At 33.2% G+C, this 27,256-nt stretch overlaps 1 protein-coding gene across 1 annotated transcript; it reads right to left on the minus strand.

Moving 5' to 3' along the window:
- Positions 1-210: 210 nt before the first annotated feature.
- On the minus strand, positions 211-26,509 carry LOC140445144 (box C/D snoRNA protein 1). Its single transcript, XM_072537000.1, has 4 exons — positions 26,212-26,509; positions 24,029-24,293; positions 11,570-12,020; positions 211-373 (listed from the first exon to the last, which is right to left on the minus strand). The coding sequence occupies exons 1-4, from the start codon at positions 26,256-26,258 to the stop codon at positions 258-260; spliced, it is 879 nt and encodes a 292-aa protein (XP_072393101.1). The 5' UTR covers positions 26,259-26,509; the 3' UTR covers positions 211-257.
- Between the last annotated feature and the right edge of the window lie 747 nt (positions 26,510-27,256).

The following is a 27,256-nucleotide window of genomic DNA, read 5'->3' on the forward strand; positions in this document are numbered from 1 at the left end:
TAGTTATCATGGTCTCTAATTGTTTGATCTTCTCTTCTACGTTGTTTACATTTTTCTGTATATGATCGAATGTTCTAAAAACTTCTTCAAATTTCTATTGTTCTGACTGCATACTTCGTCGCATCTTCAAGAAACCTTTTCGAGTTTCTTGTCGTTCGTATGTAATCTTCGGGACTTTACAACGACATATTACGAGGTAAAAAAAGTAAATAAACATATATAAATTTTATTTGAAAAAGCTTAAAACTATTCGTCATTTATGATGTAAATAATAAACTGTGTTTGTTCGATTTTGTTTCTTTTTCTTCGTTTTTTATTATGTTATTTATCACGTCAGTTCCCAACTGAACATCCCCAGTGTCATCTTCATTGTCTAAAAAATAAATTGAATTATTAAACCGAAAATAAAGAGCGGACAGTAATAACTTTTACAAAAGATTGAATAATAAGAAATAGCTCGCCCAAAAAAATATAGAGCCCAAAAAATAGAGTTGCATAATAAGAATTCTTTTTGTTATAGTCGATTCACTGAGCTTGCTTACTTCTCTAACACACACACACACACACACAACAATTTTTGTAGAACCCCAGCTCCGAGTGACATGTGCGATCCAGTGGAACAGTGAATCTGAGATGGTTTAACTTTTTGCCATTAATGTTGATGCCATATATTGACCAATTTGTAGTTTTGAAGACGTCTTATAAAGCTAAATTAAAAAACTTTGGAGATATTAACCAGTACCAGTATTGAATCCACAATAGAAGGAAGTGCACGATAAGTTAATCAAACTGATAATAATTTTAGCAGCATAGAACAAGGATATAGATGACTTAAACTTAATAATTTAAAATCAAATCGTTAGTCCACTGCATCGTTAGTCCACTGCATTCCTGCAAATATATCAACTGTGTAACGAACTAATACGTGTGCTTGGTTTACCACCGTACAATTTACAACTAAAGGTTGGCCCGGTCGTGAAAAATAGGCAGTACGATAACTAAAAAAATCAGCTAGGAACTAGAAACAGATAATTTATTTTTTTTTATTTAAAATACTGCCTGTTTTGGCTGCCTAAATAAATTATCTCTTCGTTTCAGCTGATTTTTTTATTTATGAGCCTTCTGCAAATTTGGGAACACATAATAACCGGAGGGGGCAAAATCATAAGAATAAGCCAGATGAAAAAACAATTCGAAGCTTAACTCATGAATTTTTGCCATTGTCATAACGCCATAATGAAGTCGTTTCTCACTGAGTTCCTGCTTCAATTTGTCCAATAATGCACAATAATATTGGCTATTGATAGTTTTACCTTTTTCAAGATAGTCAAATAAAATTATGCCTTTGCAATCCCGGACCATCTTCATTCAGCCCTTAAATTTTTCTTCCTGAGTCTCGCTAAAGATGAATTTACAAATTAAAATTTCGAGAGCCATTAGGAAGGACCTTTAACTTGTCATACAAAAGTACATTTTGACTCTCTCAAAAATAAACTTTTGGGGCTTAATGATCAAAGATGATCCCGCCTCGGTGATATTAACTCTAAAATTTGAACATAAAACATGGTCCGCTCTCAGTAAATCAAACTAAAAAAGTAAGTTTCTTCACACCAAAAAAATCCGCAGCTAGGATAATATCCCACTAGATCAACAGCAGTATTGGCAGCAATTTATGCAATAACAGACTGTTTTCTGCTGATAGAAAAGAGATCTCACAGTCTAGAGTAATCCTAAAAAATTTAATTTATACTCTGAGAATGGAGAATATATAAACAAATCTAAATTTTATAATTGTAAGGCGAGCTGTTCTCTGAAATTGCATTAAATACGACGCTCAAGTCTCACAATCATATACAGGTACTCTACTCTAAAGCAATAAGAGATTGTCACCACAGTTTTGTTACCAACCATAGAGGTTGCTCTTCTATAATTTAATAATCTTCCATTTTGAAATTCAAAAAAGGTACGCCAGAAATCAAAGATTAAGATCTATAAAACCATCAATACACCAGTAATATTATGGATACGATTCATGAATAATGACACAAAATGCAAAAATGAAAGATTTAAAAGAAGAATTCTTTGGACTGTTTAACAAAAATTGGATATGAAGATCATACAAGCATAAACTGTATTAACTATTCAAAGAAATACCTATTTCCGTGTTTACTAGGCTCCAGGGACTTCGATGGGCTGCTCATATAGTGAGAATCGGCTACACAGATTGCCAAAAATGATTTAACGACATTTTTGCACGTGACCGGCAACGCTAGATCCAAAAATTAAACGAAGCCAAGACCCACTTTGGACTGTACCTCCTTAAAAGAAGAAGTAATTATGACTTTTGTCATTTTGAGAAGACTTTCATCCTTCGAAATAACGATATGTCATTGTAAATTTATTGAACAATATTTTTCAAAATTCAATTTTACTGCTTTAGACCATGTCCGCACCAGATCACGTTAAACTTTCTCCATTTTTGAAATTACTTCGATTCGGCCTTTTGATAGCAGGAATATTTTATGGGGCAGCAAAATACAGAAATTTCAAACGAGTTCTCTCTACTAAGAATAAGGAACCCGAAATGGGAAATGAAAGATTAAATTTAGAAAGTGCAGCATTTCAAGCAGAATCTGCAACCAGTAAAAAAACTAATAAATCAGTAATAAAGGAGGATATGAAAGAAAATGTCGATCATTCTACTGGAGTCCAAAATAGTGTTGAAACTACAAAACAGTCTATTAAATCTGAAACTAGTTCCGTTAAAAACACGGGTCATGACATATCCAAAAAATCATTCTTTAATAAAGAACCTGATGCCAAGAACAAAAAAGAAATGAATGCTTTGACTGAAGAACTACAAAATCAACAAATAACCGGAGAGTATCATATTGAAACTTTTGAAAATAATGTTCCTTATGCTATACCAGAAAATAAATATGATTCTATTATTAGAGTAAACTAAATTGGTAACATTTTCGCAATCTGTTAAATAAATATAATCCACAGATGTATATTTTTCTATATATACCCATATACTAGAGTGATTTAATATTAATGTAGCATAAGTAAAAAAAGACAAGTTTGTTGTTTTTCTCATTTATTTTGACGTGACAACGTCTTAACCCATTAGCGCTCAGTGGCAACTTTAGTTGCCAGTGACTTTCAACACCCGTAAAATCTCTTGTGTATTGTGTGTGACCTATTTTTAAGTGGTATATAATTTTTAGCGTGTCCACATGTATTTATAACCTACAAATTTGCTTGTAAACTTGATAGGTACTCGTTAGTATTTATTTCAATATTAGAGTTTTGCAGCAACCAAACTTAGTCCTAAAAAATGTAAGTATTTTTTAGTTAATTTATAATATTTTGTGTTCATACTCAATTCATTTTAAACCAAAGGTTTATTATATATACTGATCTAAGAAAATTAACTGTTCATTGAATTATAACATAATTATGGTACCCTAAATTCACGTGGCAACTTTAGTTGCCACTGAGCACTAGAATGATTTATTTTTTTCTTTTAGGTCTGAAGATAATACGTTTAGCGTAGATGAAATTATGTAAGCTTGTGAAGAAAATTACGGATCAAGTTTTTTTAGAAGAATCAGGTCTGTAGGAATAGTTCCTCCTATAGAATCTGCTGAAGCTGATACAGACGAAGATTCAGATTTATCAGATGACGAAAACTGAAGGAAATCCAAATCATTTACCAGGTAGAATCCTCAGATCAGAAGCGATTAGTACAGCAAACAGTACAGTATTAGCAAACAGTACAGTAAATATCTGTTTGGATGAAAAAAATATTGATTTGTCACAGCCAGGTACTTCAAAACCTATTGGAAATAAAAAGCGAAAATAATTGCATCTTCAAACAGTGTTTGGTCTCAAAATAAAGAAAACAGTTGGAATTTACCTGCCGTTACTATACCCTCTGGACCATCGACTATGGAATTTTTAAAAAACTCAGTAAATTCTCCACTTCAAGCTTTCAAATGCTTTTTTACTGATACTCTAATTGAACATATCATTACACAAACTAATCTTTATGCCGGAAAAAAGGGAGTGCATAGTTTAAATGTAAGTTATGATGAAATTTCTGTCTTCTTGGGAATAATCTTATTATCTGGTTACCACCAACTGCCGAGTAAGCGGATGTATTGGCAAAATGAACCTGACTGCAAGGTAGCTATAGTTGCAGAAGCAATGCGAAGACGTCGATTTGAGGATATATTACGGTATCTCCATCTAAATGATAACTCGCAGATAAACACTGACAGGTTTTACAAGGTCCGCCCTCTGTTTGATTATCTAAATAATTCATTCAAGCAAGTACCAGTTGGAAATTCAGTTGCTATAGATGAGAGCATAGTCCCGTATTATGGACGTCATCCTACAAAACAATTTATACGGGGCAAACCTATTCGTTTTGGGTTTAAATTGTGGGTTTTAGAAAGCCTTAATGGATTTGTGTCTCATGCTGAACCATACTGCGGTGCACATACAAAGCTTCCTGATACGGGACTCGGACAAGGAGGAAATGTAGTACTAGGACTTGCTGAATATGCCAACGTTCCTAGCGGGACTAAATTATATTTTGACAATTTATTCACTTCTGTGTCCTTACTTGAAGAACTGTCTAAACGAGACTTGGGGGGAACTGGAACATTGCGAGAAAATAGAATAGCAAAGTGGATGAATTTACCTCCGAAAGAATCTTTCAAGAAATGTGATAGAGGGACGACACATTCCACATCTAATGGAAAGCTAACAGCCATTAGATGGAATGACAATGCTGTTGTAACAGTATTATCAAACTGCCCCACACAGAAGTGCCGTTTAAAAATGTTCAGCGGTTTAGTAAACGTGAAAAAAAGAAGATGATGATTAAAATGCCTGATGCCATTTCCCACTATAATTCTAATATGGGAGGTGTTGACCTAAATGATCAGTTCACTGCTCAATATAGATGCAAAATTCGCAATAAAAAATGGTGGTGGCCACTCTATGCTTGGTCTGTGGATGAATGTTGTGTTCAAGGTTGGCTTTTATATAGGCTTCTAGGTCACGAATTACCATACTTGCAATTTAGAAGACAAGTAGTATTACAGCTTCTTACAAAATATGGTTGTTCTCCAACTAAACCCGGGCCGCATACATCGTTTTCCACTTCCGCTGTTTTGGAAGATCTAAGAACGGACAAGAAAAATCACATTATCGCGAAAGGAGACTCAAAGTACCGCAGATGTAAAATGTGTCAAAGAAGAACAACATACTTGTGTAATAAATGTAATGTACCCCTACATGTGACTTGCTTTGAAACTTTCCATAAATAATTTCCATAATATGTATCTTTAGTTTTGTTAAATCACGATTAGTTTTTAATACATTTCTGTTACATAGAAAATTTTTGGTTATTACCAAACCGTAAGCGCTCAGTGGCAACTAAAGTTGCCACTCATTTTGACAACCTTTTGACAGACCTTGATTTTTTTATGTATTTTTTAGTAAATATGTAACACTATTTGTAATAAAATCTATAAAAAAATTTACAACTTTCAAACTTTTTTAGTTCTGAGCACTAATGGGTTAAATTAGGTTGTGGCTCGGAGTCATTCATGAAAAAGTGTAACGCCCGCTCACGTCTGTTACAGTGAGTCACCGAACGAGAGAGAGGCCCGCCGGACCGGCGAATGCCTTGCGTCTCTCTCCCACTCAAACATGATCGGTCCGCTGCGCGCGCAGCACTAGAGAATTATACCCCGGCCGTTTAAAACATGGAATCCAAGGTCGCATGATCACTCAATGCAAGCATCGATGGGTCGTACAAAACTATACCTTCTAAGGAACTGTTTACACCGTCGTCATTATTTGCGTTTAACTTCCGCTGGCTGGTGAATTTTGTTAGGCAGTCAGGCAGTGCTAAAAATTGTTTGTAGACTTTACGATACGTATATTAATTTGTATTAATTATCGTGTGGTTTAGGTTTATTAACGATTGTTATTAAATGTGTATTACGATTATTAAATATGGATGTAAACACTCTTTCACCTCAAAAAAAAAGAATATAAAGTAAATTATTGGCAAAAAAAACTTACTCAACATCCTTTATATTATATTTATATATACATATATATATATACATATATATATATATATATATATATATATATATATATATATATATATATATATATATATATATATTATGTATTAATTCTAATTATTGTAAAATTCTTGAGGTTTACTTTTACAATTATTAATTTGTTTACTAATATAGGCGCGTTGAATCGGTGCGTGCTTCCGTGCTTGTGTCTCTGTCTTTCTCGAGCGTTCCTGGCGTTCAAGACACATTACAGCAGAAACACTTCCTTTCATTTCATATTTCTCCTATCATCGTCCTATCCTCAACAAAATCACTCAAATAGAAGTTAGTTAAGTTTAAGTTTACATGTACAATGTTTTAGTAAACAAAATATATTTCTATAGTTAAAATTTGTGCAATTCTTATTTTCATTCAATTCCTTGTTCCTATTGTGCAATTTAATAATATTCATATCAATAAATATTCTACCGAGAAAAAGACGTTGTCACGTAAAATCTTCGCCCGTAAAACCGACTTTACAGGCAACCGATTTTTTTTTTCAACTTAATCTCTGATTCACTCAATACACTTAATAAAAAACTTTACCATCCCCATTTGGAAAAGTATCTGTTCTATCTCAAGCAGTGTAATTTTGCCTGTACAACGGCCTCCTTATACACGATTCTGTTGTCTTAATAGAAAAATCTAAATTTTTTACGAATTGCAAATTAATTTTACGATTCCCAAAGTAGAGAAAAATGATTCTACATATCAAAAATCTTTGAGACCAATTAGCCTCACACCATTTGCTTTAAAAAAGATGAAAAAACTTTGTGACAATTATACCAGAACAGAAACAAGCGAGAAACTCCACAGATCGGTATTAGTACAATTAATGACTGAGATAGAGGATGCTTTGAGTAAAAAATAAATACTGGTATGCTGATTTCTAGATAAAGAACAGGCATTTGTCAACGCTCCACATGATATAGTCATAAGAGAACTAAATGAATGATGGCTGATCTCTAAGTAGCTACTCTACATAGTCCGTACTCAAGCAGTGGAAATGTAAATAAAATAAAGTAAGATACTTTCTCCACTCTTCTCTAATCTCTACGACTACAGTCTGCCCTTAAAGGGAAATTGCGGCTCATAATTGTGAACGGTAAGTTAGAAAATATCTCCTCTATGAAATAATTAAGGGAGGACTGAATTATACAAATTAATGGTTCAAAAAGGTGGAACTTACGATCAACCCTTAAAACCACCTTGATATTATCTACAAAGAAATGAAAACTCAACCTTAAACCAATAAGAATAGATAGGAGCACGGTTGAGTATAAAACAATGTGAAATATCTAAACCTTATCCAAGATAACAAACTCATCTGCGAAAAGCATAAAAAATATATGATCGGTGCCACAAAAGCCCTAATGGTATGCAGCACCTTTGCAGGAAAAAATTAGAGATTCAATCCAATGAAAAATCCTTGCAAACAGTAAAATAAGTCTAATCTTCAGTGAGTTCATAAGTCTTCTTCTTTATAAGTCAGTGTCCTGGGGAAGTAGAACCAGTCTAAACAATCTCGCGAATCTTTAAAGACTACCTTCTGTATACACCAGGTCCGAACTAGGAAGGGACAGGGAGGCACCTGCCCCTTCAACATTTTAAAGGGGCAGCAAAATTTGAAGAGTTTATTAGGCAGATATGGCGGGGAAATATAAAACAGTTCAGTCCAGTACTTCAGGAGAACAAGCTAACATATTTTGTTCCATGTGCTCCTTCAATTTATGTATTCTTTCTTTGTGGCTTCAAATTCACTCTGGGAAGTTCTCCAAAAATATGTGTCACTGACATTGAAATCTGAGAGTAAGAAAAGATGGTCTACACGATTAAATGCTGTAAGTCAGAGCATGAGATCATCTTTAACACAAATATTTTACCAGGTCGTCGGTAGAAATTATTATTTTACATTATATAAAGATGTAAGAAAGTATCAAATAATTGTAATGGACATTTTTGCTTTTAAGATGTAAATTAATATGCCCAGTTGAATCTATGTTTCAGCGAATAATAAATATAGCTCGTATGTAACAATATAGTATTTTTTATTTCTCTAAAAAACTTCTTTTCCCTTGAACCAAATATAAATAAATGCTAGCAGGTTGCTGAACGTACATTATAAGGTAGGTGTGACTGTTTCTTGTTATTTGTTTTTATAGATATTTTGGTGATTTTTTCCTGATATTTGTTTATATATCAGTATATATTTATATAGCAGTAAGATAATAGCAACAGAGATGGAATGCCTGCGAAGATGCTGCAGAGTAACAAGAATGGATAGGAGAAGTAATGACGAAATAAAGCAAAGAACATCAATAGAAACAGACATACTAACATATATAGAACAAAAAAGACTAAAGTGGTATGGACATGTAAGAAGAGCTAGCGACAGCAGATGGATAAAAAGAATAACTGAATGGAGCCCCATAGGAAGGAGGAAAAGAGGACGACCCCGAAAATCCTGGAGGAACGAAGTAGACGACGCCATGAGTAAGAGAGGACTAAACGATGGAGAATGGAACAACAAAGAGAGATGGAAACGGTTGAGCGAGGGAAGGCAGTGAATACTGTAGAATCCCTATATATATATATATATATATATATATATATATATATATATATATATATATATATATACATACATATGTTTATATATGTATTTTGGTTTTTAAAGAGTTTTTCTTGTTCCTCACAGAAAAGACAGGGTGGCGTCCTTTTTCCTTTTAATTTGTTCCAATTTTGTCCATTTTCTTTCAGTAAGTAGGATTCATTTTGTTTATTCTTTCTGACTTCAGAATCCCCGTTCCTAATAAGCGATCTGTAGACCCACATCCCAAAGCTCGCCGTTGTGTCCTTCAAAACACCTGCAAATTGCAAAGTGAACGTACTTGGACCTAGAATTCTTCTTCTTCTTTTTTAAGTGCCATCTTCGCGACGAAGGTTGGCAATCATCATGGCTATTCTGACCTTCGAGACAGCTGCTCTGAACAATTGCCTTGAGCTGCACCCAAACAACTCTCTCAGGTTCTTCAGCCAGGAAACGCGTCTTCTTCCTACGCTTTTCCTACCCTCTACTTTTCCTTGAATTATGAGTCTCAAGATGTTGTATAAGCATTAAAAAATAACAGCGACAGTATGCAACCTTGCCTGTCCCCTAGAATTCTTCGCCCAACTTAAATTTTAATACTAAACTTCTCCTTGGGTTAATTTTTATATTACCCACCATAATACCCAACTTCTGGACATTCTTTCTTCCCTACCAGGCCATAGTACGTTACAATATAACTGTTGCTTTGTCGTTTTAATCCTAATGGGTATTATCGTTGCTTACTTCGTTTGCACAGGTCATATTATGACTTACTGACATTGATGTTAGCTTTTTTATCCCTAATTGTCTTGTCTCCTAATTGTTGTTTGATTATACGTTTTGTCTATATTTTAAAATATTTGGGCCCTTCAGAATGTTGTGATAGAAGTTACAACCTTTATAATTAGCAAGATGTGTACTCCCGCAAAGTGCAAATTGTGCAGGAGAGTTCTTTGGTTTTATGCAGTTTGATGCGCTGTGGGCTCCACTACATTTGCCCCTGACACAAGGTTTGTTACAGTATCTCTTGGTGTGCTTATACTATTGGCATTTGAGAGTTTTTTGTTTTGTGCTGTGGGTTCCACTGCACTTGATGCTGACAAATGGTTTGTTACTTTATCCCTTCATGTATTCAACATCGCATGCATTGATCTGGCCCGTCGTTAGGTTTTGGGGATTCTACTTGTATGGTTAAGTTCTGCTTTTTTGTATTTTATATACTTCTTTATTATTATTAGCGGACTCTAAGTGAACGAGGAATAGGTTGAGAAGCTCCTTTGTTTTTCTGTCCTTGGCATTTAAGATATTTCTGATTTGATTTTTTTAGCACATATAGATTAATATTTGTCTGTATGTTTCTGACATACAAGATGTACCACTTTTTGCTGGTCATCAATGGCAGCTCATGTTCGTAGTTCTATAATTACTTGAAGGGGTTTTATTATTTTAGTTTTAGAGCTTAAGCCATTTATTGCAAAAATGCCCAGACGCACAATGACAGATAATCAAGATACACGATCAGCTCGTTGCACACTTGAAAGTAGCTGTAAAGAAGAAGAAGTGATTGTAGAGGTGAAGCCAAGAATAAGATGCACAGATGGTGCTGTGAATATACCTGATCTTGTCCTGCAACAGGCTGATCGGGCAACTGTTGTAGATATAAATAAATGTTTGAGTAACTGAACCGAGTTATTTGTGTTAATTTTTTTTTTTTGAAATTTCAGTGTCGTATTAAATAGGATTATATGACCAGCAATACCTACCTCATTTAAAAGTTTGCACCTGTTTAGCTCAGCACTTACAGTCCATCTAATTTACTTACCGTGGCACGTCATTATCATTGACAGATATCGAAGTTGACATAGTTGCCAAAGTATAAAAAAATCCTGAATCCATTTTAAATTAAATAGGTCATACAATAAAACAAATTCATATTTAATGTAAATAAATAGAAACAAAACAAGAGTTAAAAAATATTCTTGTTAAAAACAATTTGAGCCGCTTGTATGCGTCGTATAAAGATGTAAAATGGAATACTTAAACAAAAACAACACTTTTTTCATTACTTATTAACATTAGTCAACACCGCCGTCAACTGTCAAATAAGTGTTACCAATTTATGCCAAAATATCACCTTCGTTCGATTACAGTTACAGTGTGTTCCGAACAAATGTTCTTCATAAAAACGCTTTATAATGCATTTATACAAATTAAATGAAACATTATTGTGTATTTCTTTAAGTTAACATTAATAGAAATCTTTAAATATTATTTCTACGCGTATATAATAAAATATGTCTAGTGGCTGTAATGCCAGTGTACTCGGCAAAGTGATTCTAAAAAAGAACACACCTACCGCCTAAATATTTCGTGTTGGTATCATGTGACCTCACGGGCTATGACGCGGATGACGTGCAACGGTGAGTAAATTAGATGAAGTATAGCTGTTTAGATTAACTAACTAAAGAAGGTGTTACATGCACACCAGCTGACCGTCAAATTCTTTAACAGTTAAGGTAGCTATTGTCTCAACTTTGAATTGAAACAAGACAAGATGTGCTTAACAAAGTCTCCTTGTTGGGATCTTGTCACCTTTTTTACGTAGTAGGGTTTGGACATAAAACAGATGTTAATTTATTTCGAAATAAATAAATGTTTCCTATTTATATTGAAAACATACTTTTATTTTCACAACTCACAACAATTTCTAACTATATCATTAACTTTGGACGAGCAGTTTAATTAAAATCAATACTTTGAGATTGTTGGGATGGCAGTGATCCAAAAATGTATTAATTTAAGTGCAACTAATAAAATAAAAAATTACCTGAATCTAGAACTTCATATTCATGCGCCAAGTTTTTCAGTACGACATAAATAGTAGGGTGCTCTATTATTAATTTCCCCTTTAGACATTCTTGCAGCATTAAATTACTATCTAACTCAAAGAATTTTTTCCCAGCAGTCTGCTCGGCCCTTAAGAGTAGTTTAAACCCAGGAACTCCTACACTTTTGTAGTACTGCAACTGTTCCATTAAACTTTCATCTGTTTGTGTTAAATGCCTCTCTAGGAGAACACCGAGTTTTTGGGTTTCAGATATATTTGTGTCATACAGTGTGACATCTGCATTGACAAATATCCACTCTATATGCCAGAATATTGTGTTATTTTCTGAGTTGAAGCAAGTTGTATTATTTTTTCTTTTAGTAAAATGTACAGGAAGAAATTTTAGGTTGATTTTTCGTATTCGAGCAGCATTTTTTAACTGTGGTAAACCCTAGAAAGAAATAAGGTATTATGATGATATATTTCTTAATATTTGATAACACTAAAGTTCTTATTTACTATATAAATATAAGTAGGTGCCAACTTGATCTGAAATATAAACTTAATTCTGTAATATGAATTTGGAAAATTAGGAGCAAATCAATTCCCGAATAATTACAATATTCGATTTCTTATTTTGGAAATTTTTATATTCCCACTCTACTGAAATCTGCATATAATCGATATTCTATAGGATTGTCGGTAACCAATTAGATATCGGCTAAATACTGATTTATTATCACCATACAAATTCCCTTATATATGCATTAGAATAACGAAGAATTTTTTCAATGTTTCTTAGTTCGTATCCTTCAATTTAAAACCCATATAATCTTTCGTTCTTTCTTTAGGTCGCCGCCGCCGATAATAAATTATTTTATTGTTTATTTATGTCACAGGCGCAAATTCTTCGATGTTTCTTTGTTCAAACCGCCCGATATTGCGTTTTCAAATTAATCTACGTCTTAATTTCCGTTGTGTTTAGTTTATACCATAAGTGCTTTGTTTGTTCTAAGTTTTGTGAGCAATTTTTTTAGATAATTTCGTCACTCTCAGTGGGGCCGCTGTTAGAGGCAGTGGTTTCGGTGTTAGTCCGAATTTTTCTTTTAATTCGTAATGTTTTTTTTGTTTTTTTCGTCTTTTGTCATTCGAAAATGTGCAGTATAGTAGCAGTGTTGAGTTTTAAGTGCAGTTGATGAGGTTGATAGAGATAACGGAAGAATGAAGATGTTTTAGAGGTCGGTAAAAAAGAAAACCGACAAATATGTTAGAGAAGTGGTATTTTACTCAAGTAATGTGTTTATAAATATATCAACATTTCCATTGTCCAGTTTTTAAGAAGCGTTGACATGGTGTGTCCAATGTGCCAGTTTCCACCTCAAACCTCAATGCCCTAAACAGCCGTTTAGCATTTCTGATAATTATATCTCCAGTTACAACTAGCTGGTTGTAATAGGTATAATTAGGCACCTCAAGTGGCGCCCTATAATGAATTTCTTGGGGTGTTTCCTGTTTCGTTTTGTTTTTGTTTGTTCCAAGAGATTTATGACCCTTTATTTCATTTTTCTGTAGTTGCCCCAATCCAAACCCTCTTGTCTTTTACTTATCCACGACCCCAGCTCTCCTACCAAAGCCTGAGTGCCCGTTCGCACAAGTAGCGATTATTTTGCTTACCCTTCTCCACCCCCATAGTTTCTCTTCCCTCAATTTTCTACCCCATGTATTAATACTTCTATGGTAGGCAAAATATTTCGTTACAAACTTAGTAACCAGGAATTATCCATATTAGCACAGTCAACACCTATCTGAATACCTAGGGATGAACAGCATGAGCATGATCTGTTGCGATAGTATTAAAATACTTACAACTGTGTAACCTCGAACGCAAATAATAAAATAAATCGAGTATATCGCGAGTATTTCATGAGTGCAGTGTTGAGCGTTAACATGATATAAACGAAAAACTTCACCGGATCATTATTAATTAAATCCGATCGATCTGATATGAGCACAATTAAAAAAAATAATATAGCACATATGAACACCCCATTTAAATTAAATGTAAATGCGAGGGGAGAAAATGTAAACGAGATGTTTGCAAAAATACAATGCCATATAATACAAGCAAGCAGATGCAAAGAAAGCCCGGAAGAGAAAGTAGGCGCAATGGACAATAGAGATAATGAAATAGGGATACCAACATAAAATGAATATTTAGACATCATTCAAAAAATGAAACAGAAAAGAACACCCAGCCAGATGAAGTTCCCAATGAGCTGATTAAAAATAGAGGAGAAAAGTTATTAACAAGAATCTATAACCTAATAGTTATAATATGGGAAGCAGAAGAAATGCCCGAGTATTGGAAAGAAGGCAGAATTATACCAATATTTAACAAAGGAGAAGTAACAAACTGTAACAACTATAGAGCAATATCTCTACTGAGCACAACATATAAAATTCTAACAGCCGTCATCAAGCAAAAACTCACTCAATTTACAGAGAAAAAAATTGGGGACTACCAGCAAGGATTCAGAGAAGGCAGATCCACTACAGATGCGATCCACATAGTTACACAAACAATCCAAAAATGATTCAATCCAATCCAGACAAGCCTTTGACTATATTGGAAGAAATAAATTATTTATATAAATATCGATAGGCAATAAATGTGTTCTGATCAGTAGCATTCGTTTAAATGTATGACCACTGATTTCTTACCAGAATAATGTAAAGATTTGACATATCATATTATCAGTTTATAAACTAATAACCAATTAATTACAAAAAGGAACATGTACAAACTAATTGAATTATGATAAAATACTAATTTTTTTATTAAGAATCTATACAAAAAATGTCAATTTTAGGACACTAAAAGTGATGCACAAAGGTTTACTACTTTTACCCCTGGACTTTTTCCTAAAATCCCCCATGCAAAGTGGGGGGAGGCGGAAAAACATCGATTTATTAAGAATCTGTACGCCATAGGAAAAAATGTTTTAAATAAAAAATGTAGCTAAGACAATTTTGAACAGAACTTTTATTAGCATTTTTTGTGTAGAATTAACTGTTCTCTCAGAAACAAAGATTGAAGCGATCGGCGATTTTGAATGTCATTTACGCGCGCGAAATCAATGCTCAATAAAATTTTAAAACTCGAGGGTATTTCCATTTCCTCCAAAAAAAAGTTATCATCATCATCATTGGTGCTACAGCCCTATAAAAGAGCCTTGACTTTCCCAAGTCTATTACGCCAGTCAGTTCTATCCATTGCCAACTGTTGCCAGTTTGCTGCGCCTATTTGTCTACCATCCTCATCTACACCATCCCTCCATCTGAGTTTTGGTCTACCCCTACTTCTACTTCCCACAGGTTGTGACATAAGGATTCTTCTAGGAGGGTTGTTCTGCTGTGATCTTGCCAGATGTCCTGCCCATCTTAGTCTTCCTATTTTTATAAAGGATACTACGTCTTTACCACCAAATATATGTTTATATCTGTGATATATCTCGTAGTTGTACCTCCTTCTCCAAACACCATTTTCACAGATGCCACCAAATATTCTTCTCAGGATCCTTCGTTCAAATATAAGCAGGAGATTTTCATCTGCCTTGGAAATGGTCCATGTCTCCGACCCATATGTCAAGACTGGTTGTATAAGGGTTTTGTATATGGTTATTTTTGTTTTTTGGCTTAAGTTTCTGCTTCTCATATGTCTACTCAGTCCAAAATAGCATTTGTTTGCTAGGATTATTCTTCGCTTGATTTCTTCCGTCATGACGTTCTCCTTGGTGATCAGGGAGCCTAAGTATGTGAATTTGTCCACCACTTCATAGGTAGAATTATCAACCGTGAATTGGTGGCCGATGTTTCTGGCTCTATTGTTGGGTGTTGATGCCATTATCTTAGTTTTATTTTCATTTACTTGCAGGCCCATATTTTTTTGAGGCGTTTGACAAGGTGGTATACATTTCTTCTAGCTTGCGTGTTGTGCGGGCAACTAGATCAACATCATCTGCATATGCCAAAATTTGGGATGATTTATTAAAAATGTTTCCTCTGCTGTCTATTTGGGCATCCCTGACCGCCTTTTCCAAAGCTATGTTGAAAAGGAGACACGCCAGCGCATCGCCCTGTCGCAGCCCAACATGCGTTTCAAATGCCTGTGATTGTTCGCCCTGTATTTCGACTTTGCAAACAACTTTACGCATTGTAGCCTTAACCAATCTTATCAGTTTATCGGGGATGTGGAATTCATCCATGGCTTCATACAATTTATTTCTTAGGACACTATCATAGGCCGATTTAAAATCTACGAAAAGATGGTATGTGTCGATATTGAATTCATTGGTTTTTTCCAGTATTTGCCTTAGCACAAAGATCTGGTCTGTTGTTGATCGACTAGGCCTAAAACCACTCTGATATTCACTCAGGCAACCATATAAAATACTCGAAAATATTTTGTATGTTGTATTAAGGAGGGTTATTCCCCTATAGTTTCTACATTCCAATTCATCGCCCTTTTTGTGTAGCGGGCAAACGATCCCAATACACCACTCTTCTGGGATTTGTTCCTCATTCCAGGCTCTCAGTATGATTTTATATATATATATATATATATATATATATATATATATATATATATATATATATATATATATATATATATATATATAATATATATATATATATATACATCCTACTATCATTTTCGCATCGATACATTATGCTTTTCCCATCAATTTAGCATCGTCTTGCAAAGTAGCATCTGTATATCGACGCTACTTTACAAGACCTCAATAACTGTTTTCCTGTACTTGTTACAAGAATTTTAACCATCTCATTGATTAGAGTTTTGATACCGTGTTGGTATTTTAAAATATCCGCTTTCTCTTTTTATCCCTTACTGAGTTATATAAGTTTATTCCAGAAAATGTTTGAGTCTAAAATGATGGTACAGTGAAAATATTATATATATTTAGTTCAGGGTTTTACCGTTTACTCGCTGCCATTATATACATGAAAATGTATATCCCACTTTCATTATCAATCATTTTAGCATCAGAAATTTGGCATCGCTGTTGAATATAATATTGCCCACAACGAAATAGTAAATTTAAGAATATATATATATATTTTTTTCATCCACAAATCATTTTGGAATCATGTTTGGTTAAAAGGAACGGGTTATGATATATTGCAACTACCTATTGTATCTTCACTCCAATTCGTCCAGTCGCGACGTACAGCCCCTCAAATGATAGGATTTAACCAATAAAATACAATAAGACAGAAAAATCAGATATAGCAGCATGTCAAAAAGGCCTTAATTATATATCTTCGTTTCTATAAGTCCAATCGTGACGTACACTATCTCAAATGACAGGATTTAACCAATTGGAAACAATGAAATAAAAAAATGAAATACAGCAACATGTCCAAAGGGCCGTAGTCACGTATCTTCGGTCCTATTAGTCCAATCGTGACGTATAGTACCTCTAATGATAGGATTTAACATAAATAATACAATGGGATAGAAAAATCAAATGCAGAAAAATGTCAAAAGGGCCTTAGTTGTGTATCTTTAGTTCTATTAGTCCAATCATGATGTGCAGTACCTCAAATGAAAGGATTTGACAAATAAAATACAATGAGATATAAAAATTAAATAAAGTAGCATGTCAAAATGGCCTTAGTTATGTATCTTCGGTCCTATTAGTCCAATCGTGACGTACGATACCTCAAATGATAGCACTTAACCAATAGAATACAATGACATAGAAATCAAATACAGCATCACGTCAAAAGGGCCTTAGTTACGTATCTTCGTTTTTAGTGGCCCAATCGTGACGTACAGTACTTCAAATGACTTCAAAGGATTTAACCAATCGATTACAATAACATAGAAAAATAAAATACATCAGCTTGTCAAAAGGGCCTTAGTTATGTATCTGCGGTCCTATTAGTCCAATCGGGACGTTTCGTACCTCAAATGATAGAATTTAACTAATAGAATACAATGAGATATAAAAATTAAATAGAGTAGCCTGGCAAAAGGGCCTTAGTTATGTATCTTTGATCCTATTTGTCCAATCGTGACGTACAGTACCTCAAATGGTACAATTTAACCAATAGAATACTACGACGTAGAAATCAAATACATTAACACCAAAAGGACCTTAGGTATATATCTTTGCTCCTATATATGTTATGTCAAAAGAGCCTTAGTTGCGTATCTCCGGTCCTATAGGTCTAATCATGACATATGGAGCCTAAAATGATAGGATTTAACGGAGATAATACGATGGTGGAGAAAAATTAAACATGGCGGCATGTAATAACACCTTAAACTGGCAGCAATAAAACGAAATAACGCACAGAAGTGTGTGACATATTACGTGACAGGATTATTAGCGAATACCATACGATTACGTCATGCATATCTTTGCATACGTCCACTTTTAGTTAACTACTTAGTATGTATTCAGTACTTTGCTTTACGGTTGTTGAGGCATGGGCTCTTAAACAGAAGAATGTTAAAAATCTTGAAAGCTTTGAGATGTGGTGCTACCGCCGTATACTAAAAATAAGTTGGGTGGATAAAATTACAAATGAAGAGGTAATACGCAGAATAAATAACGATCCAAAAGTTATACTGAATATAAAAAATAGAAAACTTGAATAGTTTGGCCACCTGATGAGAGGACAAAAGTACACATTCCTACAAAATATAATGCGAGGAAAAATCCAAGGACGCAGAAATCCAGGCCGTATAAGAATGTCCTGGATGAGAAATTTAAGAGAGTGGTTTGGCTGTACCACTAACGAATTATTCAAAACAGCAGTAAATAAAATTAGAATCGCCCTAATGATATCCAATCTCCGATAGGAGAGGCACTTAAAGAAGAAGACATGATAAACTCGAAAAATCTCCAACGTTCACTGTTAGACATATGCCTTCTGTTCAGTGCACACATTTACTGCTCCTTGAGGCTGTGATGAGAATGAGATAGGATTTAACAAATAGAATGACAGAAAACTAAACAAGACAGTGTGTCAAACGTGGAATGCGTCGCAGAACGTGAAATATTAGCGTAAAATATCCATTTAATTTTTTTCCTCAGTTGAATAATTCCTGCTGGTATTTGGTCTAAGCTTACTTCTTTTCCCCATTTAAGCTGTTTCATAGCTAATTCTACTTCCTCTTTATAGTGCTCTGTTCATCTGTTTTGGTAAAACATAAAACAGTTGTTTCAGATATCTTTATCGCGTTTCCTTTTTTTATCGATGAATATGCTGTCGTTTTCATCTTCTACTATTTCATATGGAGCTACAAGATTAACAATTCCAAATCAAGAAAACACAAATAACACTCAGAATTATATTATACAACTAATAGTCGAAAAATGAAGAGCAAGAGATAGATAATCAGACAATTAAGATCAGCGCTACATGATGCACGCAATTCCACATTTGAACACTACATTAGTACATTGTCTAAAAAAAATCATTCACTATGGATAGCAACAAAAACACTTAAAGAGACCTGAACAATACAACCCACCAAATAAGAAAGATGACGTTAGTTGAGGAAGATCAGACCAGGAAAAAATGTCAACATTTTCAGAATACCAGATAATAATAATCAAGCAATAGAACACTGAAAACTTTTGTTTTTAACTGTACGCCCGTGAATGACTTATTATTTTTTTAATAACACTTAATATTGCACTTTTTTATTGTATTTTTTCATCTTTCAAGATAATTCTTATAGGAATATATTTATTTATAACATACGGTCTTATGGTCTTATTACGGCTTTAAGATTATACGACCTAAATGTATCTTGTACCGCACTGCTAATTGAGAATTATGTTTGTAATGCGATAAGAGGTCCGGATATACGAGACACCAGTGACTCATGCCGCACTGATAAAAATCCAACAGGAATCTGCATTTCTATAAAAAAAAATAGATTAATTTGTTTTGTGTATTAATTTAGTTTAGTTTAGTCGAACAAGAGTTGCAGTAACAGATTTTTCTAAATATAGAATGTAAACCATATTTCCAATGCTTTGTGAAAGAGAACCAGTTTATAATATTCCGGACGACGTAATAACACCTTATTTTAGAATATTGGTCGTTGAATTGAAATCATTGTTCAAGAAACGAATTATTCATGTGCAGATGTTTTACTATAAAAACATGTAAAACCAAAATCTCGATTAAAAAAGTTGCAACGAGCTACTCACGATGAAACTTAACCCCATAATTGATTTTACAAGTGATAAAATGGGTCGACAAAAGACCAGCTTTAATCCTTACAACATTTAAACATAATAGTTGTATCTTGGTTTAATCAAATGAAAAGAAAAATTATACACAAGTACTAAAACCACAAACTATTCTCGATTATAACTTGGTGAAAAAGAGTGTTGATTTTAGTGATCAAGTGGCTTCTTACCAAAGCCCAATACGCAAAATTCTGAAGTGGTACCGGAAAGTGGCAGTGAAATTAATATTTAATGCCGCATTTAATACCGTAGTAGTCAATTCTAAGTTGCTAAATAATAGAAAACGTAAAAAAAGCGACAACCTATCCTTATGTTCAGACTGGAGTTCGCGAAAGCATTTGCAATTAAAGAAATGTTGTAACCCTCACGACCAGTTACACCCAAAAATACCATCTCAGGCAAAGCGATGTAGATAATACAAAGAGAAGAAAGTGTACAAGATGTTACAAACTTTTAAGAAGAAGCATGACTAGTAGAAAGTTAAAACATACTGTGAAGAATGTGATGGCAATACTGCAATATGTCTAGTGTGCTTCATTGAAGCACATTAAAAAATAATTTTTCTTATACAGCAACTATTATTGAGTAAAAACGTATTGTGCCTCAAGTGGCCTATAGTATTGGAAGTCGTAAGTTGATAGTTTCTAGTAGAACGTTTTTATTGTTAATTACCTCCGTAAAAGTGAGTTATAGTATTTATAAAAAGATGGATGTAAATAATATGCCTTCGACATCTAAAAAAGCTAGATGTGAACATAAACGTAGATTGACCACTGCTGAATTACAATCATTGTTAGAAGCATCTGTCGAGGACGATGTAGATTAAATGAATGATGGAAGTGACTCTGATTGACTCTGACGAAATATTTGCACAAAGTCGTTCAGAAAAATCGAGGATTGCGTTTTGGAAAGAGACAACACAAACAGAATTTAAGACTTTTCTCGGACTTATGTTCCATATGGGGACAATTAAGATGAACCGTCTGAATGAGTACTGGAAAAGTATGGGTAACTTCTATAATAGTGTTGACTTGACTAGATAATTGCTCATAGCCCATATTAAGAAATAAGCGAATAGACAATCCTCACTTGTCAAAGAAACTGAAAAAACGTGAAGTGGTCTAAAAACTAAAAAGTCCCCTATTCAAACTGTTTTTAATAAAAAATTTAATAATATGTTTAAGTTTTTTTAATATACCCTAAAACTGAAAGCGCAAAGAATCGATTGCAAGTTACAAAATACTTGTAGAGTCATACTGTTTGGACAAGTACGGTTGTTTAAATAATCGGTTTCTGTCATAAACAAATTGAATAAATTGTAAAATATTTTTTGATCTGCTTGATATTTAGCACACTTTAATAACTGATCAATTGCCATAATTTCAAGTAGCTATATTACCTGTCGTTAGGCAAAAAACAAAGTTATTAACATTTATAAATTACTACAAACATAATATCTTTAATAAGTTTACGGTTTTTTGAAATTATATCAATTATTTATGTATTTAAATTTGGTATTTCTCTACATAAAAAACTTTTTATGGTCTACAACTTTGATTTAAATTATTTTTCTTTAGAATGTATACAAAACGTTTTATAAGCAAAAAAATTTTTTTTTGCCTTTTAAGATTGTTTAAAAAAAAACAAAGCAAAATCAAGTGTACGTCTTTACGAATTTTTCGTCAGCTACCCCTCATACTATTTAGAATTTAAATTTCTGTATAAGATTTTTTTAAACTATTTAGCGAGGTTCCGTGAACTACTTTCTTATTGCATGGTCAAAGTCAAATATTATTTTTTTATGTGATTAAGCCACAATTATTGGTCGTTATTGAGATGAAAATTACATTTTTAATTAACTAATATTTAACGTTTTGATTTCCACTATTATTTTACAATAACTTTGTTTATTGTACAAATTATGTAAACATGTGTATACACATTTTGTACAAAAAAACGTTTTTTGAGAACGATTTCCGGAATGGAAATCAAAATTTCAAACATTAACAGGATCACAACCAATAATTAAGGCCTCAATACCATAAAACCATAATATTTATCTCAAACTATTCATCGATAGCTTCGACTAAACAGGTTGTAAATTGAAATTTATGTAAAATATTCCCCTACACGATTCTCTGGGCAAAAATATCTAGGTTGAATAAATATAACATCTAAACGAAGAAAAAAACCCGTTGAGACTGCAACTTGTGAGCAGGTAGTTTCAATGTCGTTCTTTGAACTTGAACCCAAAGCGATCGATATTTAGGTATCTAAAATATTATTTTAAGGATTAATACCGGCAACATCTATTGGCTCTAAAATGATGCCAAATACAGTGATTTTACCGCTCGATGTTAAAACGTAGGTATGACGTAAAAACTTAAATATATAAAAAAAATCGGAATATTGAAAAACCGACAACAGTGCCAAGCCTACAAAGGTGCACTAAACGAACATACACAATTTATAAATAGAAAATGATAGCAATTCTTGGTGATGCTAAATTACTGCAACGTGAAAAGAGTTTAAACGGATAGCGGGATGTATATATATATATATATATATATATATATATATATATATATATATATATATATATATATATATATATATATATATGATTAGTCAGAGTAGCACCTCCACATTTAATAAGTTCCGCGGGTATACCATCACTTCCTGGAGATTTATTATTTTTTAGATGTTTTATTGCATCCCGTACTTCCTGAATTGATGGAGGCTCCAATGGTGTATTGTTGTTTGCTCCTGGGGTGGTTGATTTGGATCTTCTACTTCGATAGTAAGCAGTTCTTTATAGTGTTTCACCACCTTTTCAATACTTCTTCTTTTGTATTGAGTATATGCCCCTCCTTATCCTTACATAGTCCGATCCTTGGTTTAAATACTTTTCTTGCTTTATTTAGATTTTTATAGAATTTTCTTGTTTGATTTTCCTTTTTTAATGCCTCAAGTTCTTCCAATATTCTATTTTCATAAATTCGCTTTTTTCCCCGTGGATGTACTTCTCTTCTCTTCTGAGATCTTTATATTTTTGTTCTTTTTCTCGGGTTCTTCTTTGCTGCATCAGTTTATATGCATTGTTCTTTCTTCTTGTAATGTCCTCGCACTCAGCATCAAACCACTCATTGCGTGGTGGTGGTCTTTGCGGCCCTAGAATGTTATTTGCTGCGTCTTTAATGTAATTTTTACACATTTCCCATTGTTCACTAATTGTTAGATTCTCTTTAGTTATGTATTTAGTTTCGATATAGTTTTGAAACCTTTCTACCGTTTGCGGGTTTTTGAGGAGTTCAATATTAAGGCGCCTTGTTTTGGTACTTCTCTCCTTCTTAGATTCTAGCCCGAATTCTTGTGCCAACTAGAAAATGATCTGAATCAATATTGGCGCCTCGATAGGTGCGGACATCCATAAGGTTGGAGAAATGTCTAGCATCTATGATCACATGATCAATTTGGTTGTTCGTTAATCCATCAGGCGAGGTCCAAGTCCCCATATGTATTTTTTTGTGTAGAAAACATGTGCTTCCTACGATCATGTTCTTTGAGGCTGCGAAGGTGACTGCTCGGTGTCCATTTGAATTAGTATTATTATGGAGAGTATATTTACCAATGTGCGGTAGATATATTTCTTCCCTTCCGATTTTTGCGTTCAGATCACCGATTACTATTTTGTTTCAGAACACTGAAAAAAAAGTTATAGGGTTTAAAAAAAAATGCATTTTTAGGTTATGTACACTCAACCTACGGGGCTATAAAAGTCATCTACTTTAAAATGTATAATATATATCTGAATGGTCAATATAAATGAGTCTGACAAAATTAACCATTGATTATTCACCAAGCGACAAAAAACAAAATTTGTTTAATTTATTAATGTTTGTATTTTGAGAAGGATTTCCTAAGTAGAAATTGAAACGTCAATAAACTTATTTTAAACTTCAATTGTGGCTTATTCACATTAAAATAGTAATTATCTAGAGGTGGACTCACAATCTGTAAATAATTTACAGGTTTTTCTGGAGACCACTTTTTATAAATTGTTTAACCTGAGCCTGTATTATAATCCATTCCTGAGGGCCATTCTTAGTTGGCCACCTGATAATAAATGAATTAAACTTCTAGAGTTAAAAGTGTGTAGTACCTGCGATTGATGATTATTTCGTTTAAGTAGTTTGCTCACACCTCCACTCATAGACCTGGAAATTTCTTCTAAAAACCTGTAATCACTGAGCAAATCCGCATTTGAAAACTTAGCAGAAGAAATAAACTTTGTAGGATCTCTTATGCCATCACAATTTAGTTCTAATTTATGGATCTTACTACACTTCAATGCACATGTTTTTACTTCACATTTTGGACATGTGTATTTTGCACTTGAGACTCCACATACTTCACATTGTCCCAATCTGAAATAATTACATTAAATAACCAATAAATAGTAAAAACAAAAAATGAAACAGGTATGTGTAAAAAAAATAATTCCAGTTCATCATTTACTCAGATGTAGTTATTAGAAAATTATATTAGAATAGAATAGAATAGAAAAAAGCTTTATTCTCAGGATTCACAAGTTACACACAAATATAAATTGTCAATAGAGAGAATGGTGTCAATTACAATTTATAATGGTTGCTATTACAACCTACTCTTAACATAAAAGTAATATTAAAATATAATAATAACAGTGACATTTAGATTCAGATAAGAGCCCTTTCAGGGTCCTATCATTCAGTCTGCCTGCAGGTCAGCTTGAGGGTATTTTTCCACTTTGTATGGTTCAAGATGTATGAGCAACTGTTGAACAGACTTTCTATATTTATTTATGTCAGTTTCTATTTTGATGCTGTAAGGCAGTTTATTAAAGAATTTAATATAGGCATATTCTGTGGTTTTCTCAGATGCTGTTAGTCTATGTATTGGTATATTATAGTTTATGAGATTGTTTCATGTATTAATATTATGGTTTGTTATGTGTTTCAAGAATTTATGTCTATTTTTAAAAATGAAAAGTAAGCATTCATATGTATGTATGTTCCAGCCATTGTTAGTATGTTTAGCTTTTTGAAATTACCTCTACATGAATCCCTGTATTTCAAGTTAAGTAGAGTTCTGATTGCTCTTTTTTGTAATATAAAAACCTATTAATTGTTAGAAGCTAATATAAGACATATTAAAAGAGAAAGAAAAAATACAAGTTGTTTGGGATGGGGTTTGGGATGGAAGTTTAGTCTCATACTGATGGAAATGCTGTGGTTTAGAAATGGAAAGTAAAAATATAACATATTTTAATTTTATATGAACGAATATTTACACAGACAATTTCAATGGCAACATTTCTTCAAAATACTATAAATACATCAAATGAAAATTATAACTTTTGAGCCTTATTTATTAGTTTTACTAGATTTGATGCTAATTCACCTTGTTAGATTAAATATTTGATGGCAAGATTTATAATGACCCTCTGTCCTGTATACTGTTCAATCTGGTTCTGGAAAAAGTAATATGTATGCCACAAATCACAACCATTGGTTCAATATATAATAAATCAGTGCAAATTCTGGCCTATGCTGATGATATCAATTTTTTTGGGAGAATGGAAAATTATGTACAAAGGCGTATGTAGCATTAAAAGAATCAGCTACAAAAATGGGTTTAATAATAAACACCAACAAAATGAAGTATATGAAAATAAGCATGCAACCACAAATCCTATGATCACTTGTTATAGAAAACAATGTTATCGAAGCAGTGAACGATTTTGTATACCTGGGATAACTCCTTAACATTGAAAATAATAGTACCTTAGAGATAAACCACAGACTTTGTTTGTCCAACAGATGCTATTTTGGGCTCAATTTCCTCCTTACATCCACAATTATATTGAGAAATACAAAAATAAAACTCTACAAAACAATAATATGCCCAGTCATGTATAATATTTTAGTATGTTTCGAAAGAAAAGTACTATGCTATGGAGCAGTGAATAACAATGGAGTGTGGAGAAGACGATACATAGGGTCGGGATAGGGCATGTAATGCGGATGGAACAAAATGATCCAGCTAGAAAAACGCTTCTTGATAGACCCATTTTTCAGAGAAGAGGAAGACCCAGAACAAGGTTTCTTGATAACATGGATGAAGACATGAGAAATATGGGAATACATGCTTGGCGGAGGAAGGCGGTGGATAGGGACGACTGGAAAGAAATTCTTGAGGAGGCTAGGACCCACGCAGGGTTGTAAAGCCAGAATGATGAAGATAAGATTTGTAATGAATTTGTTATAAAAGTAAATAAGTAAAGCATGTTATTTTTTTACTTACTTAGATGTATCATTGGTGTCAACACATAAATGGTTATCTAATTCCATCTGAGCTTTATTCTTACTAAGTTTCAGTTAAAATATTTCAATATAGATTATGCGTCTAAATTCTTTGGTATAAATAACAACTTTCGCCGCCAAAGCGGAGTGAGAATACTGGTTGTTGTCTATACCAGATTTTTTATACACTATATGGTCTATACCACCGAAACTGTGATAGCACATTAAAATTAAAATCGTTGAGTCTCTCAACGAGAGTTGTTTTTTTATTGTTAGTTATGTTATAACCTAAAATAAAAATATCAATAACAAGAACTTCTTCTTCTTGTTCTTTTTATGTGTTATTATTTGACAATTCGCTCAACCACAGAATACTAATCACAACTTAGTATTCTGTGGCTCAACTAATTTTGAGGAAATACAAGTATTTCCCATAATAAACTCGATGGTATTTCCAAATGTTTTTTGTTATTAATTTCTAATTTACTGGTTACGTTTCTTCAAAAAACAATGATCGTCTTACGATTACGAACTTGGGTGGGAGAAATATTAGCGGAAAAAGTTAATTGAAACTTGGACGGAATTTCCTTAGCATTTAATCATTTAATTTTGATTTGAGGCTTGCCTTTGTTTTAACGGAAAAATATAAACTTTTTTTAACAGGTATTTAAAAATAAAAGCTTATAAAAGTATAGGTTTATTAAAGAGAATAAATAGGTCAACTATCCAAATTTTTTAAAGAAAAATATCAAAATATTCTTTATGTAAAAATACCTACATACTGATTTACCTAATAGAAATTAAAATTTCTTAAATATTTTTAGCTGTGTCGTCATTTTGCATCGTTGATATTGGGGGCTATGTACTTACTCTGCTACTCTGTGGAGTATGCAGCGATGTAATATTAGACGCGTATGCGTCATTATTCTTCGCTAATGCTAATACCAAAGAATATAGACGCTTAAGCGTCTATATTCTTTGCTAATACCTTTGCTAAATTTTACTATTTGAATTCAGCATCTTACAGCTTTACCCAGTTATAAAGG

Source organism: Diabrotica undecimpunctata, chromosome 7 (assembly GCF_040954645.1).
Source record: "Diabrotica undecimpunctata isolate CICGRU chromosome 7, icDiaUnde3, whole genome shotgun sequence".
NCBI lineage: Eukaryota > Metazoa > Arthropoda > Insecta > Coleoptera > Chrysomelidae > Diabrotica > Diabrotica undecimpunctata.

Coding starts and splice junctions, on each gene's coding strand:
- LOC140445144 (XM_072537000.1), bottom strand. CDS start 26,258: ATGGAATTAGATAACCATTTATGTGTTGACACCAATGATACATCTAA. Junction 24,294..26,211: donor GACACCAATGATACATCTAA/GTAAGTAAAAAA, acceptor TAATTATTTCAG/ATTGGGACAATGTGAAGTAT. Junction 374..11,569: donor ATATGAAGTTCTAGATTCAG/GTAATTTTTTAT, acceptor TTTATTTTTTAG/ACAATGAAGATGACACTGGG.